Here is a 25,780-nt window from a genome sequence, read left to right on the forward strand (position 1 = left end):
TTAGGCATTCCTTGTGCAAAATGAATCTTTAAGAGGTGAACTTTATTGGAATAAAAATGGAAGCCTTAGAGCACCAGTTCACTAAATGGAAACCTGAAGGAGACCATTCCTTTCAATAGTTAAGCCTACACAGCACTAAATAAGTACAAATGCAGTAATCACCCCATTAATTTGATCAATACAGTCAACCACACCATACACAGAAACCTCAATGTGATCAGAACCACAGAAAATAATCTGCTTCAATCAAATTCATAGGATGACTAGGTAACCTTTATATCTGCCCAGCAGGCAGAACCCTGCTATCTACATATTGCGGCTTACCTTCTTTTTAAATGGTGACATCATCACCTACTTATTTCTATGAGTACAACGAACAAGAGCCCAACTTCTATTGCTCAAAAGGCTTGTTTACAGAAAGATGATTTGAATATAACGTGTTTTTCTGGACCTTTTGACAGAGAAATAACATGCCATACTGTCTATGTTTCTTTCCCCGTTAGCAACATATTAAACATCATCTGAACCCAAGATATGGACCCCAAAATAAGAAAGAACTAAGACAATCATTTGTCTGACTCCCTCAATTCATTGGTGAAGAAATGGAGGTTCAGAAAGGTGAAGTAAATTGGTCAAGGACACAGGACGTTAATGACAGGACTGGGAAAGTCCAAGGTCTCTTCCAAGCCCATCATCATACTTTCTCCCATGGTAAGGCTTACTTAAGATTTCATATTATGCAGTGTCACATGTATATTAAAATAAATTTTTCTTCTCATAATATGATGATATACGAGATTAGGTTTAGTGACTATTCAAATAAATAATGGAAGTCATCTGTGTTCAGTCCCTAACCAGAGATCTTTTCTTGTCATTTGTCCCTTCTATGTGGTTTTGTGGGGTAAATGACAAACCTGATTAATTGAAGTGTAATATATTCCATTGCTCTCTCTAGAATTTAAAGTTGAAACAGCTTACCTGTTTTAACATATATGCATTAGAGGTTGACTACATATGGATTCCTTTTTTTTTTAATAGAAGAAAAATAAATCAACGTGGGAAACGTACCTTCTACTATAACATGAAAATCATGAATGGCTGATCCCAAGAAATTGTTGGCTGTGCAGCGATAGTTTCCTTTGTCCCGGTAGGAGACATTCTCTATCTTCAAAGTTTTGCCATAATTTTCTTTTGTTTCTCTTCCCTTTGGTAAATCACCTCCCATTTTGTTCCAATCAATCTGTGGAGTTGGTCTGTGAAACAATACATAAATGATAAACATTTATTTTAAGTGAAAAATAAAAAGTAAAGAAATCCACAGGACACATCCCTCACTGTGGTGCTTTTAGGTCTGCACTCAGAGTTCCACTGAAAAACATCAGGCTTCCCAGACCTGCCCACCACCATCCATGGTGAACATCAGGGTTGGATCAAGTCTCTTTCATTGTCAGCTCCTTCACTAAGTTGCTTCCTCAGAAATCCTCTATTTCCTCCACGGAGAGGGCTAACTCCATGTAAGTGCTGAATAGATATGGTTAGGTGAATGACAGATTACTGGACCTGTAGAAATATTACAAGGTATTTTTCAAGTGTGCTATCTCCCTGTGGGTGGTTTGAAAGGGCCAGAAATAACGGCCTTCTTCCCTAGAAGAGTTTGAAAAACACGATAAAGTAAGGCCCAACAGCGAGTAGCAGGAAACTGTGGTACCCCCTTTAGTCCTTATGAAGCTGACATTGGACAATAAGACTCAGATGTACGGGCCCAACATGCTGTCTGGAACAAGGAATAGCTCATTATAGGGCAAGGTGGGCTCTGCAACACAGACCTGGCCACCCAGGTAGCTTTCCACCCTGATGGGGGAATACACCAATAGAGGAATGAACCAAATCTCCCTTGCTTAGAAAGATTAGATCACCCAATCAAAACAAACAAGTGATAAAAGAACAAAACAAAAACCAAACTGATAACTTGTCACACACCAACACAGCAACATTTTTCCACCTTATTTGGGTAGAAAACAAGAAGGAGGAATCAAGCCAGCTGCATTTAAAACAGAAAAATCCCATCTCATGAAAACCAGACAATTGGGAGAAGTGGGACCCTCTAGACTTTTGGATTTAAAAATGATGTGGAAAACACTGATGCCTGATTTTAACTGATGGAGTTTTTTTTTTTTTTTTTTTTTTCTTTTCTCCTCTTCACTCGGGCTATATGACTGAGTGGAAGACACTTCTGTTGCTTTATTGATGATTTTTTTTTCCTTCCCACTATATTTCTTTTTATCATTAATACCTGAAAGTTACTGAGTATGTTCTAAATGTGATCATTATTATCATCATTTTACCAGTGAGGATTCTAAAGTTCAAGAAGTTAATTTGTTTCAAGTCACTGGGGTAATAAATGACACATTAGAACTTGAATTTGCCTGACTAAACTTGTTCTTTTGATCAATGTGTTCTATTTTATTTGTGCTTTTCCAACTCTTTTATTTTTTTCCTTTCTAACCGTGTATTCTTGGAATATAGGCTTGTAGGCAACTTAGTTACTAGTTAATAATTGAACAATTCATATTGTTTGTGTCAATTATCTTAAATTGTATTGTTAGGCGGTGGTTAAACTAATCCAGTTATTATGCAAAAAATATTAGAGGTAAAGATGAAGGTCTTTTACACACATCTAGTCTCTTCCCCTTCCCTCGAGGCTCAAGTACTTACCAGCCTTACAGATCTGGAACACTACCTTTTATTTTACCAGGCTTACAGTACATGACACACTTCTGTAGGAAACAGTAATGATGCTCAGACAGGCAGTTGTGAGAGATGTTAGCTGTTGGCTTCCTGAGCACACCACCCAACAGGATGCATAACCCACGCCTCCTAACTGCTTGCTTTGCACGCCATCTGTCAAAATGGCAATTTGCCAAATTACAGGCTGCTCTGGACCTCAGTTGCTCCAAATCAGGAGTTTTTCGTGAGTCCATGCTTTAATAGTACAAGCATCTCACTTGCTGTAAAATCTTTTTTTTTTTTTTGGTTAGGCCTTGGAAACCAGTCTGATCCTCTAATACCTATTCTTTGAAAGAACGGGATAAAATGATTATCTGTAAGTATCATATGACTATGAGACATAATTCATCTAAGGACACATCTATACCATTGCAAGAAGGTCCAGCAATATTCTTGCTAATTTTTTTCTTTCTTTTTTTAATTTAATAAGCATTTACTAACAGCACTAGAACAATAAATTTTTGAAGGAAAATATATTGCTTAATCCATTTTTATACATAAATATACACCATGTCATCATCTCAAGCTTTTGTTCAGGTCTTTGCCCAGCCAACTTTAATTCTTATACTTCCTTTGTTTGCAAAGGAATCGTACCTAGCTTAAACTCGTGAATTTACAAAACAGAGAGAAAAGAGAGAAAATTTGAGCCCAACAGTCAGCAGAGGGAATTTGCCTTTAATCCTACTGAAGCTTTCACAGGGTGTGACTTGAGTGTGCACTGGCCCATGGATATGGTCTTTCCACTGAGGGACTCACTGTCTGCACTTCTTCTGGGGAGGGAACACCTTTCTTTTCTTTTCTGAATGAAATTCACAATGTCATTTTAACTATTCTCAGTTTCCACCTTACAGAATCTGTAGAATCTGAACCCTTCAACCTTTCCCTGTGAAAGCCTTCCCATTTTACTTAATGGTATCAATATTTTCATTTTTAATAGCCATTTTCTGAAACATCTACTATAACTCACTTCTTTAGATTCAGGGGTAATGCCATCCTTTGTTCACCTGCCTTTAACTGAACAAAACAGTTCATTTGGTTGAAATATGCCAAAGAGGTTAAATTTAGAGAGAGTTTAGGGTTCTGGAGACAAATAGGATCGAATTCCAGCCTCCACTTCATACTAAGTGTAGAGAGGTGAATTCAACTCTCTGGCCTACATTTGCCTAACCTGCAAATGGGAATAACTGTCATGAGAAACAGTGAGGATAAAATGAGCTAATGTACATATGTCAATGCCTAGAGGGGTGGGATAGGGAGGGTGGGAGGCAGACGCAAGAGGGAGGGGACATTGGGATGTAAGTATACGTATAGCTGATTCACTTTGTTATACAGCAGAAACTAACACAACAATGTAAAGCAAATATACCCCAATAAAGATGTTAAAAAAAAATGAGCTACTGTATGTAAAGGGCAAAACACAGTGCCTGACACATAATAAAGAGGACAATGCCCTCGTTATAATTATATTTGTTACGGCAGTTTAAAACTTCTAAGAAGAAAATTTTTCAGGTACTCTAAAAGTTTTACGATGTATCACCTTCACCTGAAAGGCAACCGGATCAGCCAGGATTCCCACCCCAAACCCACAGTGAGTAAGAAGAAACCACTTCAGGTGAAACTCTTCTGACAAGGCATCAGGCATCCTCAAGTCCCCAAAGACAACACATATTGACGTTCACTTTCTTCTTCTATATTGCCTCATGACATTGCATTTTCCAAAAAGCACATGAGAGCTTTTCTATTATATTGAAGACAATCCATGCAGTTGCCGGGACACTCAAGAGGTAAGTTATAGCATTTGTGAGAGATAGGAAAAAAGGTTACTGACATATTCTCCCTGCCCGAAGAGTCAACCAAGAATAGTGATGAACCCTGAAAGAATTTAATTTCTACCACTATAAACCCATATGAATAAGAACAAAAGAGTAGGCAGTTACCAACATGATTCAAACTGAACCTGAATCTTTCATCTCCTCACATAATACAGAGACCAAATTCCCAAACAGAGGCCATGTCCCTGCACGTCTAATTAATTTACGATCATACACTTTGGCAATTTAAGACAGGTAAGCAACCTGAATATCTCTGCTGGATGGAAAGAGAAATTTACAAAGCTTAGGGGTTGTAAAACCATTAAAATCTGCTCCTTTTCTTCATAATCCAATTTAAAACCACCCATTCAGAATATACACTGGATTATGAATGAGAATGAATTTCAAACTCTAGTTCATGAACCAGATGCCCAGCTGTGCAAAGCCCTTAATTTACAAACTGATTATGTAAACTTGGGTGCTAGTAAGGTGGAATGCATTTTCTCATGGTATTCCCAATCACAGGGATGGGTATGTTGTGGTAAGCATAGAAGGATGATGATAGGAAACAAGTGACCTTGTATGACCAAGTATTAACTAAGATGGCCCTTGTTTACATTGACTTACGGTAGTTACTCAATAAAGTCACAATTTCAAGAGGTGACCAAGCGAAGACTCATTAGCCTTTACTTGGAAGATTTGGAAAAGTGTACTTCTTCAGTCGTGAAAAAAGTTTGGTTCATTAGTTCTGATGTGAAACTCTCTTAAATTGCATGATCTGGACCTGCTTGTGTGCAAAGGACAGGTGGGTGAAATAATAGATAAATAGGGCTCCGTGGAACCTGAAAAGACATTAACAAGCAGGGGCAGGACAAATAATACAGCAGAGAGACACAAACCTTGCACTAATAGTGATGGGCTGACTCCTATCAACCTCATGCTCTAAGGATGGCATCCCACTGCTGACTGAGCCAAGGAGAATGCTGTCACTGACACCTCCATTCACACTTTCACCAACTGACAGAGAGATCTAATTATAAATCAATCTCAGTCACAGCCTGAAATCTGTAGAGTGAAGTGCAGATTACTTTCTCCAGGGATGTAGTAACAGGATTTTTTTTTTTTAAAGAAATCATTTTTAAAGATGCATGCAGGCACACCCTTCACTGCTACCTTATTCTTTACAGAACAGAATGGAAAAAATCAGGAACGGGGTCAAGTTACTCACAGGCCTTCAGCAAAACACTCGAGCAGCAGGGTGTCCCCTTTGAGGATGGTAACCGAAGACTCACTGCCACTCTCCGGAGAAGGCAACAGTAGTCTGGGTTTCCTTTGCTTGATTGAATTCGCTACAAAGCAGAACAGAAAAGGCTCAGATTTTTTTTTTTTCAAACTAAGAAAAGTAAACTCCTTTGGCACTCAATCTTTGTTAAAAAATATTTAACCATATGGACCTATGTGTGTGTATGTATATTTACACACACATTTTAATTTATTTTCACACATTTACTTCACATGTATTTCACACATTTTAATATATTCCCATTTAAATAGATTCCACTCATACCACGAAGCATGGGTTGCCCTTCAGATGCATTAAGTAAGTGTTGCATCAAGTTTTATGAAGGTTATTATTTAACCCACATCTTCAAATTCAGAAGTTCAAACACTGTTCAAGATAATTAGTTTCTTGATGAAAGCCCTTAATTGACAGTCAATGGTTTTATATTCTACATTTTAATCATACCTATTCATGTTTGATGGCCGTGTGTATTTTTCTTGAATTTAAATGTGCCTAAATATTTGACAAGCTTCCTGGGCCCTGCACCCAGAAATTCTGATTCAGGAAGCCTGTGGTGCATACCAGGCATCTATAAATTTATCAAGCTCTTTAGGTGACTCTACTTGCAGTCTCAGGCCCTCAAAGACAAACACTGTTGTAGGAAAGATTCAGAAGCATTCTCAGTAACTGGGTAAGGAATGTTCCATTTCTTATTTTCCTAAGAATACTTTCAAATACAATGGAAAATGAGGAAACTTCCATTTTCAATGCAAACTTTGATTTCATTTCCAAGTGTTCACACAAATTATGTTTCACATCCAATATCAATGTAATTTGATGTGATATGCAAAGAGTAAACAGGTGACGTGCTGTTATCAGAGTAGAAGAATGAAAGTTACTGGCAGCTGTGTGTACCTTGCTATAGCTTCCTTCCAAGTGTTTATTTCTTGAAAAATAATTTTGCACATGTAGTATGTGCAATGATTTTTATTGAGTGCTGGAAAGATATGACAATATATGTTTGTATTATTGACCTCAAAGGAAATGATGTTGGCCATATATACCTAGTCAGTCCATTTTCAAACTGAGGCTGTACCAAGAGGAGCCCTCATCCAGCCCTGCCGATGTTACCAGTGTATTAGATATCTAAGTAAGCATGGAGGGTTCAATGCTGGTGCCCGTTTTAAAAGGAATATTTGTCGCATTCAAACAAATGATTCTTTTCTTTACAGAAAAACAGCCTACTATATAATTCAGGTTTACTCAGGCATCTTCCATAGAACACTACTGTGGTAAGTGTTCTATGGGAAATGAAAAAAAATAAAAACCTTTTCATAGAAAAATGAGTTTGGAAAATGCTGCAACCTATATTCTTTCTCAGTGAGTCACAATGGACAGTTGTATATTAAGTACTCCAAGTGGTTTTGCAAGGAAAATAACCATTTAACTTTCTTACACCCAACGCTTTCCCTATGTCTGTTACACTCAACCAGTCCTTTTTCCTTTTCTTCGTGTAACAGCTCTGAACCAAACTGCTGATCAACCATGAGAGACATTTTGGGAGACCTATACTAATTACTCCATTAAAAATGTGTTATATATGTGTATTTACTTATGTTAATTATATCATCTATAAGTATATAGGTGTATTTATATAGTTATGCATTTATAAATATCACTCCTTTTTACATATATTTAATGGGGACGGGAGAAAATAGAACCCTCTACGCTAAGGAGTTTCCTTACTAAAAGTATTAGTATTTTAATAAACTCACAAGGGTATTAAAGGAAAAATTCAAATTCTAAGATGACAATGAGCTACCGTAGGTGAAAATAAATGTCAACATTCTGCACGTCATCAACTTACCCTTGGAACCAATTTCTGTGGATGAACTCGAGTCATTAGCATGCTTTACTGAAATAAAAAAATGGAAGAAAAAAACTCACAAACATAATGGTAGATGCAGATATCAAAACAGAATGAAAAGCCATAGTTTTCTCTTAGAAAAATTACAAAATGAGATATAACCATGCTTCACTAGAAAAGCACCTTTGGGGATATAGTTGAAAATATTTATAATGAGTTTAATCTTGAACTATTACAGATGAAATCCAGGTGGAAAAGATACAAATTATAGCTCCATTAAAGAGAACTGAGGTTGCCAAAGGGATGCTATAGTGAAGCCCTGGCATAGTGAATCTACACACAATGATGAAAAAATTATGAACCAAATTAGACAATGGAATGGTCATGCCAACTTTTGACTCCACCAGAGCCAATTACTCAGTCAGTGAACTGCTGGAGATTATCTCCGCCCTTTGAATCTATGGTTCTTTCTCCCACTAATAAGGACTGTTTTTAAATGTAGGAACCCAGACTGGCATCTGCAGAATTAACTAGGAAAGAGGAGCAATTCAAGTAAGTTTGCCAATTTGGGAAGGACAAAAAAGCTTGATGCGATAAAAATTGTAATACTGCTTCTTTTTATTTTTGACTCTATTCTTTTCTCCCACATTGTCAGCCTGCCGGTTTATCCAAAATCACAGAGATCCAGAGCCTGAGACTTGCTTAGAAAACCCTGGAATTTCCTTGTGTATTTCACCCAGGGGAAATGACTAGACCTTCCAGACGTCAAGTGAAATACATTTGTACTGTGAATTGAGATTCGATTTTCTGGATGCAGGAGACAGAGCTACTGTCGATGTACAGCTGCAGATGCCTCTTTCATTGGGATGACATGTCTAGAGTTGAACTAAACACTGGTGGAAAATATCAACCCAGCTCTAACTGGCTTCAACCAGAATAAAATTATAGACACATTTGTATCCCCCATTCATGCTGGCACGATAAATTATTTGGACTTACAACTGTTAACTGTTAGTTTCATAGGCATTTTCTGCACAATAGTCCTTAATCTTGGGAATGCAGCAAAGCAACAGTAGTCATTCCGACTGTCTTTTTCTTCCACATTTGCGAAGTACAGATCTCCCTTTTGGCTCATGTATACTCTTTCATCTTGTTCGATGTGTTCTAATTCTGGAAAAGAAGTATCTTGTCATTACAAGGGGCAACTGTCCTTTATCATGTCTCATCTCCTTTTTTCATTATCCTCTCCTTTATATGAATTTTATTTTATTTTTCATGTCGGCTCTTCCTATTCCTCGCAAGTCTGGTCTTACTATAAAAGCAATTAGTGAGTAAGAAGTAAAATACAAAAAATAACAAAACCCTCGGGAGTGCACTTATCAGTCTGGGCATTCTACCTCTCCTGATAATACATGACTCTACCTGTGCTTTATGGGTCTGCAGTGGCTTATCTGAAAACTGGTCCAATTCAGATAATGGCCTTATTATTACTCTCATTTTATTAGGATCATATTTCTTCAAAACAAATTTCCACAAAAGTGTGTCTGAGATATTAATCTCTCTTCCATGGATACAGCCTGGAAAGTTCTAAGATGAATGGAATCTGGAACTTTGGCTGCAGCCAAGAGTAGCTTCTTTTGCTTTCTTTCAAATGCTGTATGATTATTATTTTTCTCTGTGGGACACAAAGGGAAAACATTTAGAGAGCCCTGCTAAGGCAAATGCCAGAAGTAGGCTTTACAAGAAGCTGGAATTCCAAATCAAAAATTGGTAAAAGTTTTTGACAAATTAAACACAAAAGTTAATACTAATTTCTATGTGCGTCACTGTATGAAGTGGGTACAACATTATTAACAGAGAAATTTAAAGCTAGCAACACAGATACAAGCCATCCTCAGTTTTGACATGGATAATATCCCAAAGGTAAGTAAGTTGTTTGGAATACAAAAAACATTTCCTTCATAGACATACTTTATCATATCAATAAAATAAATCCTCTACTCTTTCCAGATATGACAAAATCAAGAAACATATTTAGTGGTTTTCTAGTGCTTCCATGTATATTTAGAACTTAGAGAAGACAACAGATAGAAATAGTTTTTAAAATCTACTTGATTTCACATTGACAACCATATATTAATTTTTATCTTTAATTCCAGTATGTTATTTTACATGATGCATGAAATTAAAATGTGCCCTTATGCATTCAACAGAACATTACTTACCAATATTCATCCAATAAATGTGTAAAGGTGGGAGGCCTTTGGGAGGGTTGCACGGGAGGACAATTGGATCGCCCTCCTCCACTTCAAGAGGGTCAATTTTTTCTTTTGGGAATTTTGGAACATCTGGTATAAAAAATCATTTAAAGACATTATTTAAAATTTATGTTACAAGTAATGTTTTAACGTTACAAGTAATATCTTAAAGCATTCTTCTTTTTAAAAATTAGAGCATTTTTAATAAATTCAACACCCCAAATCTTGGTTCTCGTATCTCTCCTGCAGAGGAAAATACTGTTAAAAATATGTGGTGCATCCTTATACAACCTTAAAAATATTTCTGCATTCTGTAACTGTAGACAACAAATATTTTTTTTGCTCTGACATCAATAAGGCAACAGTATGCTGGTGCATATTTCTCTGTGCAGACATGTAAGCTGTGAGTGACAGGAGTTGCTCGTTTTAAGTTTTGATAGATAAGGAATCTTTTTTCTCCAAACACTGTGATTTATTTTTAGGGAGATACTTATTTTCTGTCTTTTGCTTTATTGTGAAGCCCTTGAATGTGATTGGCAAATATTCCATTCAGAGCATAATCAAACTAAATAAACAATTCAAAGCCCACCTGGGGAAAATGGTACGAATGCAATGAAAAGCCAAACATGATCACTGTATGTTGCAAAGAAAGTCATTCACATTGAAATCTCTCCCAGTAAATGAAATATTAAGTGAAATGGAATTGATGTAGGAAAGGAGAGTTTGCAGTATTTCAGCATATTGTTTCTTTCCCATGCTGGAATCAATTTCCTAAAAATCAGTGCATTGGGATTATAAGTCACAACTGGGCAGAAGTTGAAATCCGACACCAATGTTTGATATTCCTATGAAGTTATTTATAAAATAGTTTTAGGAATATTCAAAATATATTCTGCCTCAACATTATTTATACCTTTCAACTTTGTTATGGGAATTTGCATTATAGAATTACTCAGACTCTGATGGACGAGAAGGACCTTAAGAAGGTATTTATAACCTTCCTGACCTCATGGAATTTATTAGCAGGTTTTCCATCTCTGTATTTCATTCTTAAATTATGGTTCACAAAAGATTATCATTATTCTTGGGAGTCTAAAGATATACTCATTTATTGTAAAATTTCTTCTTGAGAAGCTTTGTGCAGTTCCTGTATATTTGTTCCCTTGCCCCTCACCCCCTAACCTCACTCCTTAGTGATTGAGGGAATTTGCTGACATTTCTTATCGACGCACTAGCTGGTTACAGTGAATTGCTTTTTGTCTAAATTCAAGGACCTTTCAAGGCTTAACACTGCAGGGGGCAGTGTGGTTATTACACTGCTTTTGCCAGTTCAAAAGGCAGGCATCAGTCATGTGACAGTCCTCAGTGGATTCCCTCATGGTCAACTCATTGTAACAGATTTCTCCTAGTGAGTCTGGAAATACATCTGAGATGGTAACTATTTTGGAATCATCCTTTTGCTCTAGGTAGCATGAAATTTCCAGCAAAAAATGGGAAAGAATGCTGAGTACATTCCCTACCTTTACCTTGTAGATAAAATATCATTACCACCTATTTGGTAAAGACTTAGCTTTGACTGACAAATGTTATGCAAGTCATTTTGCAGAAAGTGTACCTTATGCAAGTAAAGTAGAGTAACTTACAAAACTAGTATGTACCCTAAGCTCCAAATTCAAATCACCTTTTACCGAAACTTGCTATAACTGAAGCCCGGTGTTTGTTGGTATTGAAGTTAGCTGTGTTGCATGGCAGTTATTGAATCTGTTTATATACAGATACAAGCAGCAAAAGAGGAAGGGAAACATAGATTAGGAAATGGAAGGAGCATGTAATCCTGTTCTATAACCAGCAAACTTTACAGTGCCAAATATGAATATACAGTTTTCTGGGTGGTATCTATTGTAAAGTAGCTAATGAAGTTGCACAAAGCCCTAATTGGAGAGCCTCCTCTTCAGTAAAAATTTAATAATTCAAACAGATAGTATTGCCAGTGAAGCACTATCATCCTTGCATTAATTAAATCTACATTATAAAATTCTAATTACAAAAATGTAACTATGTTATTCAACTGGCTTCCAAGGCATCAATAATAAAAATAAAATAAAATAAAAATTAGAAGTCTACAAAACCTTTATCACATACCATAAATCTTTGGAATAGCTTTAACCAAAGACGAAATTAATACCTGGAAATAGGGAAGAATATTTATATATTTAATAATTTCAGGTCTAAGAATAAACACTGTAAAGGACATAAATTTGTCAGGTTTTCTTAAGTCTTACTCTTTGACTCTGAAACTATTTAGCGAGTCTGATGCAAAGCTAAAAAGTGAACATGTTAACATCCACAGATAAATGTGAAATTTAATTACTCCAACTTAACAGCAGGCATGAAGTTGACCTTAATTCAAATAAAGAAATGAGTCTATTTAAAAATAACTCCAACCAATGACTGTTGCTAATTGTGTTTCTCTGGTATAAACATTAGCATTGTTGAGTCTGGACAGATGCAATACTTTAAAAAATTAATTGTAAACAATTGTTTTTCTTTTGCGTGAGCCAACTACCCTGCTTTAGCTTACCAAAACATTTCAAATGAGTGCTCCATCATCACCAAAAACAAAATCATTTAATTGTGTTTCAGTAAGACTGGACTTGACCATGGAATGATCTCTTTGCAAAGGAATCAGAACCAACTTCTACATAAGCATCTACCTAAGTAGGACTTTAAAAATGTTTGGAAATCCCATAATAATCAAGTCTAGATGAAGCTATGAACATTTTGTCCCTATCAGTCTACCTGCATCAAAAAATCAAGCAAATCATAGCACTCATATCTTTACTGTTCTCCAGTAAGTTTCCACATTTACTATTCAGTGTAGCAGACAGATTTCTAGTAACAACTCCAAGGGTACAATTTCCTGAAAACCCATCTAGCATGAAAAACCTTTCCTAGAGACAAAGCAGCTGCATGCTAGTCTTCTTATTGGAGCTATCAACACATGGCAAACCTGCAAATACAAAATCTCTAGGGGCTCTACAACTTGAGGTGCTGACAATTGGTTTTGAAACTCATCATCTTAATTCTTTCAACTTAATATACTGAAAAAAATAACATCTCTGTACGTGAAATACAGAAGACTTCTGAAAAAGGTATTTTTTATCTATAGGATAGCCTACAGGATAAACTAGGCTCTAGCCCAGACACTAAAACTAACGGCTATGTAGCTTCAGACCAATATCTTTACCCTTCTGTGCCCCCTTTTACTTTTCTCTGGCATCCTAGAATCCTTTCATCTCTCTGGGGTCCTCAAAAGTCTCACTAGGTTAGAAATTTCTTAAGAGCAAGCTGTAGAGTCCCACCATTCCAACACACTTAACAGTAAAGAACTGTAATGAAATGGCATCAGAGTAATTTAATTAAATACAAATCTTTCTAACAAATCACTTCAATGAAAAGATACTGGTGACTTAACCACCATCAAGTTATGTAAACTACAGATAATCTTTCTCTGGCACCCAAAGAATAAAATCAAATCTCCCTATATTCTCTACCACTCTGTGAGTCTGATAATTACTGCCAAGGTATGTTCAACAAAGAAGTAAAATGCTTTCTGACTCATCTAGAAGATGTGTCAAAAGAATGATCAAAGCATAGGCAACACTGTGTAGCATCGCGTTATACACGTGCTCTGGAGCCAGCTGCCTAGGGCTGAATCCCGGCTTCATCACTTACTATGTGACCTGAACCTGTTACTTAATGTGGTTCAGTTTCCTCACTCATAAAATGGAAACTGTCATGACACCTAATACATTGATTAGTGTCAAAGTTTAAATAAACAATTTCATATAAATCAATTAACATAGTGCCAGGCACTTAAAAATCACTCAATATATGTTGGCTCTTATTCAGATGTTTTCACTTTGCATGGTACACCCAGCCACATTGTATGGAGATGAGATGGGCAAAGGGACAAAGGGCTTTCCTTTGCTGCTGTTTCCGATTTTTCGTGTAGCCTATATCATAAAAACTTTTGCAATTTTATGTAACTATTTGGAATTAATTTTATTAAAGAAAATAGGGAGGGGGCCAGAGGGAAGAAACACTATGTATTTCATGGAGAACCTATGATTTGTTCAATGAATTATTCTGTACAGCCCTTCCTATGCCAAAAAACTTTATCTATTTTGACTTCTCACTGTTTACAGGACTGGCCTGGGGAGCTTTTGAGTGCCTTTCATTTCCCTTGAATGTGCTCTCGGCAAATTGCTTACAGTCTGGCACCATTATCATGAATGCATGCTACTGAGCTCACATGCTGTATCACCCTTAACTCCAGTTTCTGTGTGCAAAGAGATTTAATTGATTCCCATTTCCTGTGGTGTACCCCATTAACCCACTTAGAAGTACAGAGAAATAACATTGCCTTTCAGTCTATGAACTCACACTAAGGAAGGACAACCAATTCAGCCCATTTCATTCTAGTCATTCACATACTCTGACGGATGAGAGCAAAATCCCGGGCCTTAATTAAACCTTTAAAACTCTAAGTTGCACTCTCAACTGAACAAATTGATCTTCTTTGGTTGGTTTGCATATATTAGTAGAAGAAGTTAACATATGCTACTGGACCCCTGCTTTTGCTAGCCCTCCCAAATCAGAGCAGTAAATAGCCAAGATATGTCTTAAGGAAATTGACCTGATGAATCGGAGGAAGCTGTACAAATGTAGAAACCCAGCACATTAAAAATTCAAGTTGGTTTCCACTAAAACAGTATACAGATGATTTCATCCCTAAGCCTGCCATTTCTTACATTACTTTAATAGTGTGTAGATATTGCATTATTACTTTTATTCATTCTTTTATTCTTTAGTCTATGAACTAATAAGTCAATCACTGATAATATGCATTCATGCAGCATCAAGACAATGTAGAGGAGGAAGAATAAGACAGGATGCTATCTTTCTCACTTTTAAGCATCCTGATTAATCACATGACAGTCAAAACACTCTCCCAAACAGTAAATAATGCTTTTAAAATTCCATAGAATTTACACATGGATATTCCTAACATTACTAATTATTGCTAACATTTCTTCTTGTAATAGTCAAAAGTTAGAAACAATCCAAATGGATATCAACTGGTGAATGGATAAACAAAATGTGGTATATCTGTATCATGGAATATTATTCAGCCATAAAAATGAACACACTACTGATTTATCCTACAACATGAACAAATCACAAAGAACAGGCTAAGTGGAAGAAGCTAGATGCAAAAGATCATATATTGTATGATTCCATTTACATGAAATGTTCAGAAAAAAACATTTATAGAGGCAAGAGTCAGACTGGTGATTGCCTGGGGCTGGGGGTGGGGAGAGAGAGCACCTACAAATGGACACAAGGAATCTTTTAGTGATGATGAAAATGTTCTAATACAGACTTTTAATGATAGTTATACTAAAAATTTTTATGAAAAAAAATCACTGATTGTGTACCTAAACACATAAAATTTATGATGTGTAAATAATACTTCAAAAATTATTTAAAGAATCCAAGGTAAGGAAAATTAGTATAGGCTAAGATGGACTAAGAATGCTAAGTGGAGAAGGCTGATCTGTGCCCTGAAGGATGGATAGTACTGAACAGCCAAAACAATAATGATTACATCCTTTTAACTCCACTGACGTCTGTCATAATGAAGGCAAGAAAACAGCTCACCTTCTCCCCAGACCCACTCACCACACCCACAGGATTTAGGTTTCTTGGTACAGTCTTTGTTTTGTTCACTGCTGTATCTCAAATTACTAGAAGAGTGTCTGCCACATGAAGGGAGCTTAATAAAGATCTGTTGAATAATTCACTAACTCTCCATGCCATATCTTGGAAAATCCATTTAGTTAAATGATTTTCCCCATGTTTGAAAATAGCACGTTGTGTTTGGTTGGTTGTTTTTCTTTTACTCTTTCTTTTTCCAGCAAACTCAACTGCAATTTTGTTAAAAGCAGAAAAGTAAACATTGTGTATAAAGGTCTGTTTGTAGGGAGAAATAACCAGATTTTTAGCTACTGTACTTGTGTTCAAACTTAGGTGGATCAAGCCTTTAAGGTTGGTCTAAAGAAAAGTTTAAGAAAAGAGAGATACAAACTAAAACTCAAATTACAAAGTTTAATATAAAAGAAGAATCAATTCTTTACAGCTTAAGAGAAGAATCAACTGATAAAGGTCATAGGAAGCTTTAAATGGTCTCTGATTTATAAACTCCTAAGAATTGGGGTGGCAGTCCTATTCAACATGTAAATGATTACAGAAAGCTGTTAGGTGATGAAGTAATTTCAGGAGGGGCTGGAAATGATGCATAAGAAACCTAATTTATTTTGCTCTTTTCTATAGCAGAAAAGATGGAGCAATTATCCACTACATAGCTCAGATTCATCTCTTAACTACAATACTAACAGATTCTGGCCAGAATTATCCTTACATTGTTCATGTCTTCATTTGGTCTGCTTAGATAATGAGAGAAAACACTTTTTAAAATCCTCATTGTAGAATCTTACACTAAAGTATGCCATTTCTTTCTCTGCAATACATCTAGCAACTGCCTTTTTCCTTTGTGTCTCCATAGCAACCACTAGAATTCAGGTTAGGGATCACCCTCATGCCTTGTCTTCTACAACAGATTTTTAACATCTCCCTTTCTCTCCCTCTCTCCCATCTTATTTCAGTCAACTAGATATATATTGTACAGTTACAGTTCTATGTTATAGACTATAGTATAGTTATATAATATAGACTGTAAGTATAGCTGTATAATTACAGTTATATGATTTTATGATTCTCAACCAGTTTTCTGACCCAGAATTCATGAACATTTCCTACTATCATTTCAAACCCAAACTCCAGAGGCCAATTTTCAACCCTGTATGCCACTGCTCTGTCCATTATTATTCTATAATATCACACTTAATAACCCAGGATATCTAATTAAGACAAATCAGTATGCTACATACTTATTAATTTTATATACATTAAAAGACCATTTATAAAATAAATGTAAAGAAGAAAAGAAAAGAAATACAACACTCTACCTACCACCCATCATAAGAAAAACATAAAATCACCATCATCTTTCTGTTTGGTGCAGATCCTACCCCTACCCCATTCCATCAGAGGTACCTACCATCCTAAATTTTGTTATCATCATTTTCTTGCTTTGCATTATAATTTTACCACATGAAATGGTACTCCTAAACAATATGCTATTAATTTTTACATATACTGACCTTAAATAAATAAAATCACCCTTTTTCTCTAAGATTTACTTTTACTGTTCAACATATTCTTAAGGTTCATCAATTTTCACTGCTGAGTAGAATTCTTGTATGACTATACCACAATTATTTCATTCTATCACGAATGAACTTAAGTTTTTTCCAGTATATTTTAAAAATACAAACAATGCTACCACAACTATTGCTGGTGCACGTGGGTAAGGGGCATGTGCACGTGAACAAAGAAATGGAATTTCTGGGTCATAGGTGAGAACATCTTTAATTAAGGAGGCAGTGACAAATATTCTCCACAGTCCAAGCAGTAAACTGTTCTCATCAGTGGTGGATATGTGTTTTGGTAGCTGCATATTCCCACCTAAAATTGTTACTCTCAGACTTTGTTATATTTCCCAATTTTGTGGGATCAAATGCTTTTATTATTTGAGTTACAGTAGATCTATTTCTGATTACTAATGATATTAAAAGCATTTTCATATTTTTATTGGTCATACCAGTCTGAGGTGCAAGTTCATGTCTTTTACCACTTCATTTTTTGTTTTTTTCTTAGAGGATGGTAAAATTATTTATAAATACATTAGTATTATCTTTAGTTATGTTCATTGGCCATGATTTTTTTTCTGGGTTGTGGCTTACCTTTTCCCTTTCTTCCTAGGGTCTTTTGATGAAAAGGGAATCTAAAAATCAAATGTAGTCAAATTATCCTTAATGGAGATTTAATTTGTCTTGTTTAAGAAATCTTTTTCTACCCTGATGTCATAAATATATTGTCCGAGTCACTTTCTAAGTTAAAAAAATTTTTTTCCTTGCTAAGTTAAGCCTTTAATCCACTTGGGATGTAGTTTTTTTTTTAATTACTTTTTTTTTTTTTTTTTGCGGTACGTGGGCTTCTCACTGTTGTGGCCTCTCCCGTTGCGGAGCACAGGCTCCGGACGCGCAGGCTCAGCGGCCATGGTTCACATGACCAGCCGCTCCGCGGCATGTGGGATCTTCCCGGACCGGGGCACAAACCCATGTCCCCTGCATCGGCAGGCGGACTCTCAACCACTCCGCCACCAGGGAAGCCCGGGATGTAGTTTTTATATGATGTGACCTAGGACTTGAAATAAGTGTGTCTCTATGTGGATAATCAGTTGTTCCATACCATTTAGGTGGAGGGAGGGAGGGAGGGAGGGAGGGAAGGAAGGAAGGAAGGAAGGAAAGGAGGGAGGGAGAGAGGGAAAGAAAAGAAAAAGAAAAAGAAAAGAAAGAAAGGGAAGGGGAGGGAAGGGAAGAGGAGGGAAGGGAAGGGAGGAAAGAAAAGAAGAAAGAAAGCCCATGCCAGCTCTTTCACACTACTTTCACATATATGAGGGCTGGTTTAATGGGTCCTCCATGCTGTTCCACTGGCCCATTTTTCTAACGCTGTGCAAAACCATAGGCTTCATTACTGGAGCTTTACATTGAGTCTTGTTATCTGATAAGACCAACTCCTCCTGACATTCTCCAAGTTTCTACCAAACCTTGCACCGTGTTCCTCAAATACATCTGGAAATCAAACTGGTGACGTTTCACAAACAGACAAACAAAAACCAAACTAGAGAGTTTTGACTTTGATTATTCTATACATCAAGTCATGAAGAATTAAACTTTTAGCTTTACTGAGTCTTCAGATCAGTGAAAATGGTATTTTTTTTTCCACATCTAGATCTTTTAAAAATGTTTTTCAAAAAATATGTGTACTTTTAACACCTCCTTCTTGGATTTATTTTCTGCTTCTATACTACTGTTCCCCTTCGCCCTCTTTTGAAGTTTAACCTGTTATCTAAAGATAACTTATTAGGTAACAATTTTAAGATGAAAATGACTGAGCTAAGATCATTAATTTCCATCCTTTCTTCTTTTCTAAAGTATTTTGAAGATGAAAAAATCTCTCTCCTCATAATACTTTAGCTGCCTCAAGTCTGTTTTGTTAAGCATAATTTCTACTATCATCACTTCAAAATACATTCTCTTTTCCTTTGCCATTTCTTATTTGGCCTTTGAGTTAGACATGTTTTAATTTTGAAAGATATAAGACTTTTTCTAATTTTCTTTTTAATACTGATTTTTCCATTGTATTTTGGTCATATTGACTTCAGAGCTAATATACCATCAAATATTGAAAAACATTCTGCAGTTTTAGGTATAATGTTCTATACATGTTCATTAGCTAGAGCTTGTAAATGGGTTCTTTAAATCTTCTATGGGTTTTCTAATGTTTCCTCTGCTTGAGCTACCAAATAATGAAACAGATATGTTAGCATCTCTCATTACTACGGTAGATATTTCTCTTTCCCCTTGTAGTTCCTTTTCCTGCTTCAAACATTTTCGTATTATATATGCCTAGTACATTAATCTCCAGGAAGCCTTTATAAAATAAAGTCTATTTTGACTGATATTAATATAGCCATACCTACTTTTCTTTTGAATAGTATTTACCTAGTCAAGATATTTATTCAAGATATCTATTTATGTTTTCAAAAGATGGGACATCTTTTCCATCCTTTTAGTTTCAACAATTCTATTTTCTTGTGATTTAGGTGTGTTATATGGTAAATAGCTTATAGCTTTAAAAAATTTTTGGAGCATTTAGTCTATTTACTTTCACCTTTAATTAGTGATATATTTAGATTTATTTCTATAGTATTTTTCTTTCTTTTTCTCTCCTTTCTTGCCTTATTTTTCCTCACACCACATAGTTTGATAATCATTCACATTTGTTCTGTACATTTAATGTAATTATTCTATAAATTTTAAGATGCATATTTTACTTGTCAGAGTCTAAATTTGAGCTATATTCTCTCCTCTAGAAAAATATAAAAAACTTAAAGAAATTTAAACCCAGTTCCCTGTCCCAACTTTGAGGATAATGCACACACATTTTTCATTATTTGTTTTTCCAACGTTTGTGTACATTCTGCTCCCCCAGCATTAACTGTCCATATCCTGGAAGGTCTAGGACTTTGAGTCTCTTCAGTGTCTAGAACTCTGCAAGAAGAAATTTCCAAATAGCAACTCTTGATAGTTTTATACCTAAGATTTTTTTTTGTAAACCCTTTGGTTAGAATCAAGTAGTGTTGGATACCTTAAAATCTGGGAAAATAAATGACCAAACTTGGAAGTCAGTCATCAGAGATCCCATGCTGCAGAGGCCAGATCTGATAATGAAGAAGTTGCTTATTCTTTGGGATAGTTATTGATAAATAACACTCTTAAGAGTAAAGGAGCTTGCAGTTTTCCATGATCATGATTTATGGAAAATATTACTACTATATACTGATCACTGGTTCTCCTCTCCTAGGGGGCACCCACAATATTGAACTTAAGTGGACCCATGCCATTTGCTCTGCCCCCACCTAACAAACTGTGAGTAGAAGCTGCCTGTGTAACTCCTTGTTGGAAGCAATGTTCTCTGTCCTCCACTCTTTGACCTAGATGGCACAAGTTTCACATGGTGCTGACACAGGATGATGGGTATCTCCATTAGCTTGGATCGCCCAGTGGCTGCAAGGAGAACAGCTGCCCTGAAGAGCTGCCTGACCCACAACAAACTGCATCATCAAGGAATAAACTTGTGTTAACATGAGGGCTTGGGGATTACTTGTGACTGCAGTATAATTTAGCCAAATCTAACTAATATATTTAACTTTATCCTATGAGGCAAAACAAATACTATTTTTCCCATGTTACATATATTATTACTGAAACACAGCAAAATTATGTTGCTTTCAAGGTCATCCACTTCTAAGTATCAAGATCTGGAAGACAATTTCCCTTAAAAATAAAATATAAGGCCTATATAAGTTGATTAAAGGAATAATCTGTTATTTCACTGTACCCCAGTATAACGTGTGCTAAATTCATTAAAACATTAAATGAAATCTCCACTGTAATACTTACTTGGAACTATAAATTCCATTTCTTCTGACATAGCAATTCCCAGTTTATTAGAAGCAAAGCAGCGGTATTTCCCTTGAAAGTGAGATATGTGCCCCTCATTCGGGATCCTGAATGTTCCCGAGTTGTTGGATACAATTATCCGAGGGTCAGAGAGATCAAAAGGCTTGTCATCCTTACTCCACGAAAATCTGTAAGATAAAACTAAAATTAGTAATCCTGCAAAATCATATTTCGTACTCATAAACAAATGTACAGAAATGAGGAAAGTGAGATATGTTATAGTAAAAAAAAAGCATATATTTACATATTTAATTGAATATAATAGAATACAAAAAAGGGTCTCTGAAGAATCTGAGAAATCTTACAAACTCCTATAGACTGAATGTTTATGTCCCCCTAAAATTTGTATGTTGAACCTAATTCCCATTGTAATAGTATTTGAAGATAGGGCCTTGGAGAGGTGATTAGGTCATGAGGGTGGATTCCTCACAAATGGGACTGGTGTCCTTATAAAAGAAATCCCAGAGAGGTTTCTTGCTCCCTTCCATCATGTGAGGTTACAGGGGAAAGACCGCTGTCTGTGACCAGGAAGCAGGTCATCACCACACACTATATCTGCCAGTGACTTGATCTTGGTATTCTTACCTCCAGACCTGTGAGAAATATGTTTGTTTATAGTTTAAGCCACTCAATCTGTGATATTTTTATTACAGCGGCCAGAATTGACTGAGAAACAAGCCATGAAAAAGCTGTGATAATTGACAGGAAAAAAAGGTGAAAATAGGTTTTGTTCTGTTCTTTTTAAAGTTATATTTTAAAACTTTTCCAATTAGAAAGATAATGCAGGATCTTTACTAGTATTTTAGAGGCTGCAATATTTGGAGACTAAAAAATAAATATACAATATGTCTCCGTGTGTGTGTGTGTGTGTGCACGCACGTGTGAAGAGCTCACTCAAAATTCAAAAACACACAAGTAAGTGCTATTAAATTTGGTCATATATGATCAATATTTTTGGACATAGCTGTAACATATTTGAGACCACAATGGATGTATAATTTTTCCATGTGAGTTTTTCCAATTATTACAATGTTACTAAAGACAGATCTTATTACATTATCTTCTGTCTTACAGTTACTATTTAACTTACTTAACCATTTCCATTTTTCCCTTTTATGAACAATACTGTTACAAAAAACCTACATATTTATTTTGGGGGGTACTTATCCAAATATTTCATTAGGTTAATTCCTTAAAAATGAAACTGATAAACCAATAACATAATAAATATTTTATCACTTTTGATAAACATTGCAGAATTGTATTCCAGAAAAAACATACACAATTAAATTCCTACCCCCATACGTAACAGAGTCAGCTCTATGGACAATGCTGTATAAAACCTTTTTTTAAATCTTTATCAATCCAACAGATATATAATGATTTCCCAATTAGATTTTATTTAGTATTTTATATATGAATTACCCATGCAAATTTAGATTTGCTTCAGGACAACACAGTCTTACATAATCTGATATTCTTTCAAAAAGAATAACAAAATTTCATGAGACACATATTTTTCTTTGGAGCATGCCTCTCTCCTGACAACAACCTTTACTTCTTTTCTCTCTATATGTTTTATATTTTACTGTTTTTACTTACAAAAGAACACATAGAATCTGTTCTTTAAAATTCCAATACATTGACTAGGATAACTCCACATATTCAAAATTAAGCATTTCCAATTGGTTACATGTTATATCTTTCCATTCATTCAAGTTTTCTTTTATCCTACTCTGCAATGTAGATGCTAAACAGTTCATGTTACATAGTTTTTGATATCAGTTTTGTTGATATTGCTGTTACTAACTATTGAAATTGCTGGATTTGCTCCTTTTACTATTGTGATGGGATATTTCTTTCTTTCTTGTTTTCTAATATTTTCTGTTTTGTATAGGCATTTAATTACACCTTGAAAAAGAATAATGATTGACTGCTTAATTTGTATTTGTAAAATCTTGTTTTTTGCCAGTGAATAATGACAATTTAACATGTTAATGATTCACTAATAATTTTTAAAATATCCAATTATCAGGCAATAAAAATGTTATTCACATTACAATTTTAAATAATCATGATCAGGTAAATCAATAAAGGTATGTAGGTTTGCTTCCCAGAATCATTTAGAACTTTAAAATCTTTTTTTTTAAACTTTTATTGGAGTATAGTTGCTTTACAATGTTGTATTAGTTTCTACTGTACAGCTAAGTGAATCAGCTATACATATACATATATCCCCTCTTTTTTGGATTTCCTTCTCATTTAGGTCACCATAGAGCATTGAGTAGAGTTCCCTGTGCTACACAGTAGGTTCTCATAAGTTATCTGCTTTATACATAGTATCAATAGTGTAGATATGTCAATCCCAATCTCCCAATTCATCCCACCTCCCCCACCTTGCCCCCTTGGTATCCATACGTTTGTAGAACTTTAAAATCTTGAATTCTCCCCACATCTTTTCCCTCCTCAATCTCAATACACACACATTTCTTTCTCTCCAAACTGGGAGGTACTAAAAAAAAACTTCATCAGTGATTACAATTACCTACAGTAATAATTGTTTCACTAATAATAAAATACTAGATAGTAATATCCCATGTCATTTGTATTCTGCCATCTAGGATGAGTCGACATTTCTATGACAACTTAAAATATATCAAGTAACAACCTATTCACTGAATACAATATGGTTACATTAAAAGACATGCCATAATAAATATGTATAGAATATCACTTATAAATATATTAACTTTGGCTTAATAAATGCTACCTTTCACTCATCAGAATAAAGTATCTTCTGTTTTCTAGCTATCTTGTTCACTCATAAGGTAAAGAATTGTTTAATATTTCCACAATGCCAAAGCCTATACTAAGTATTTAACGTTAAGACATTTTATGATAAAAGTAATTTTAACTGGCAAAAGAACATATGTAAAATTACCAAACTTTATTTTTATAGACATGCCTATCATTCATTTGGAAATCTTTACTTTCAATCATATGTAGATTTATAGTCCAATAAGCTTATTAGAGTAACTGATTAGAGTAAAAATTAATATAAAGGATCGTATACATTTAAACAATTATTTAATTTGAAGGAAATACTCACGTTGGTTCTGGATTTCCCTTAGCTTCACATTCAATTTGAAAATACTCATCAAAAGGAAAGGCAACTTGTACTTTTGACTGTTTTATGATTGTTGGAACCTGTTGAACTAAATATTAAAATATGTATTTAAATAACATGCTCTCCAAAAATTGGGTGAAGTTAGTTTAGCTACAACAGAAATACTTTGAAATAAACACGCTTTCTATATTGGTAAGTACAAGGATTATAAAAGAATGAAAAGTATAGAACACATCTCACTTCCTCTTTGCAAAATGTATTTAGCTGTAGGGAATATACTTCACTGCCATCAATTCATGTTGCCATATAATTTATTTAATGCCAGAATAACGTAACAGTGTAACAACTCTAAAACATCAATGTTTAAATTATTGGCATTTCATCTATGTTGATGTGTTTATACAGTTTTACTTGGTTCAGTCATTGACAATTCTGTTTTTTCTTTATAGTTTTGTAAGACATTATATTTAATTTACTACTTCTGTATGATTTCTTCCATTGATATTTGATAATTTATTTAATAATTTTATTTTTGGACATTAGATTTTTTTCATTCAATAGACAGCCTCAAGCATACGGATTTTTCCTTTATTGAATTAGTGACATGATAAATTTCCAGGCATGGACACAAATGGTAATGACTATGGATAAATGTTAATATTTCACAAGGGGCTAATTACCACAAACACAAGTACATTGGTTTCCCACATTCTTGCTGCCAACGAACAATACAGCATTTTATAAATCGACTTATTTATTTATTTTTGGCTGCGTGCGGGCTTTCTCTAGTTGCGGTGAGCGGGGGCTATTCGTTTTTGTGCGCGGGCTTCTCATTGTGGTGGCTCCTCTTGTTGCGGAGCACAGGCTCTAGGTGCGCAGGCTTCAGTAGTTGTGGCACGTGGGCTCAGCATTTGTGGCTTGTGGGCTCTAGAGCACAGGCTCAGTAGTTGTGTCTCACGGGCTTAGTTGCTCTGCGGCATGTAGGATCTCCCCAGACCAGGGCTCAAAGCTGTGTCCCCTGCATAGGCAGGCGGATCCTTAACCACTGTGCCACCAGGGAAGTCTCAAGAATAGCATTTTAAAACAATAAGAGACTTCATTAATTATTAGGGAAAAAAAACAAAAAAAAAACCCAAACCCTTCTCTTCTTTATTTTTATTTCCATTTATTGCTTTTGTTATATTTTTCCCTGAGCTTGTTTATTATTTGTAACTTCCCATTTACACACATTTTTTGATATCTTTTTCCTACTTGGAAGCTGGAGGGTACTTTTCCCCCTTATAGAATTTAACACTAATAATCATTAGGATAAAAATAATAGCTAATAAATGATGGTTTCTTTTAAAAGGATTCCACATATTCAAATATCCCCTCA

At 35.3% G+C, this 25,780-nt stretch overlaps 1 protein-coding gene across 3 annotated transcripts in view; it reads right to left on the bottom strand.

Annotated features, from left to right (window-relative positions):
- Window positions 1-25,780, bottom strand: part of CHL1 (cell adhesion molecule L1 like) — a gene marked incomplete at its 5' end in the record, with an annotated part of 79,159 nt that overhangs the window by 48,951 nt on the left and 4,428 nt on the right. For 2 of the 3 annotated variants that reach the window (XM_081246889.1, XM_081246887.1), the window contains 7 exons: window positions 1,069-1,253; window positions 5,827-5,947; window positions 7,748-7,795; window positions 8,747-8,917; window positions 9,973-10,095; window positions 21,219-21,406; window positions 24,388-24,493. In XM_081246889.1, the coding sequence (XP_081103015.1) occupies window positions 1,069-1,253; window positions 5,827-5,947; window positions 7,748-7,795; window positions 8,747-8,917; window positions 9,973-10,095; window positions 21,219-21,406; window positions 24,388-24,493 (942 nt within the window). The remainder of the gene's footprint in view (window positions 1-1,068; window positions 1,254-5,826; window positions 5,948-7,747; window positions 7,796-8,746; window positions 8,918-9,972; window positions 10,096-21,218; window positions 21,407-24,387; window positions 24,494-25,780) is intronic. The other variant, XM_081246888.1, reaches the window with a different exon arrangement.

Source organism: Mesoplodon bidens, assembly GCF_964165515.1.
Source record: "Mesoplodon bidens genome assembly, chromosome: 10".
Classification (NCBI taxonomy): Eukaryota; Metazoa; Chordata; class Mammalia; order Artiodactyla; family Ziphiidae; genus Mesoplodon; species Mesoplodon bidens.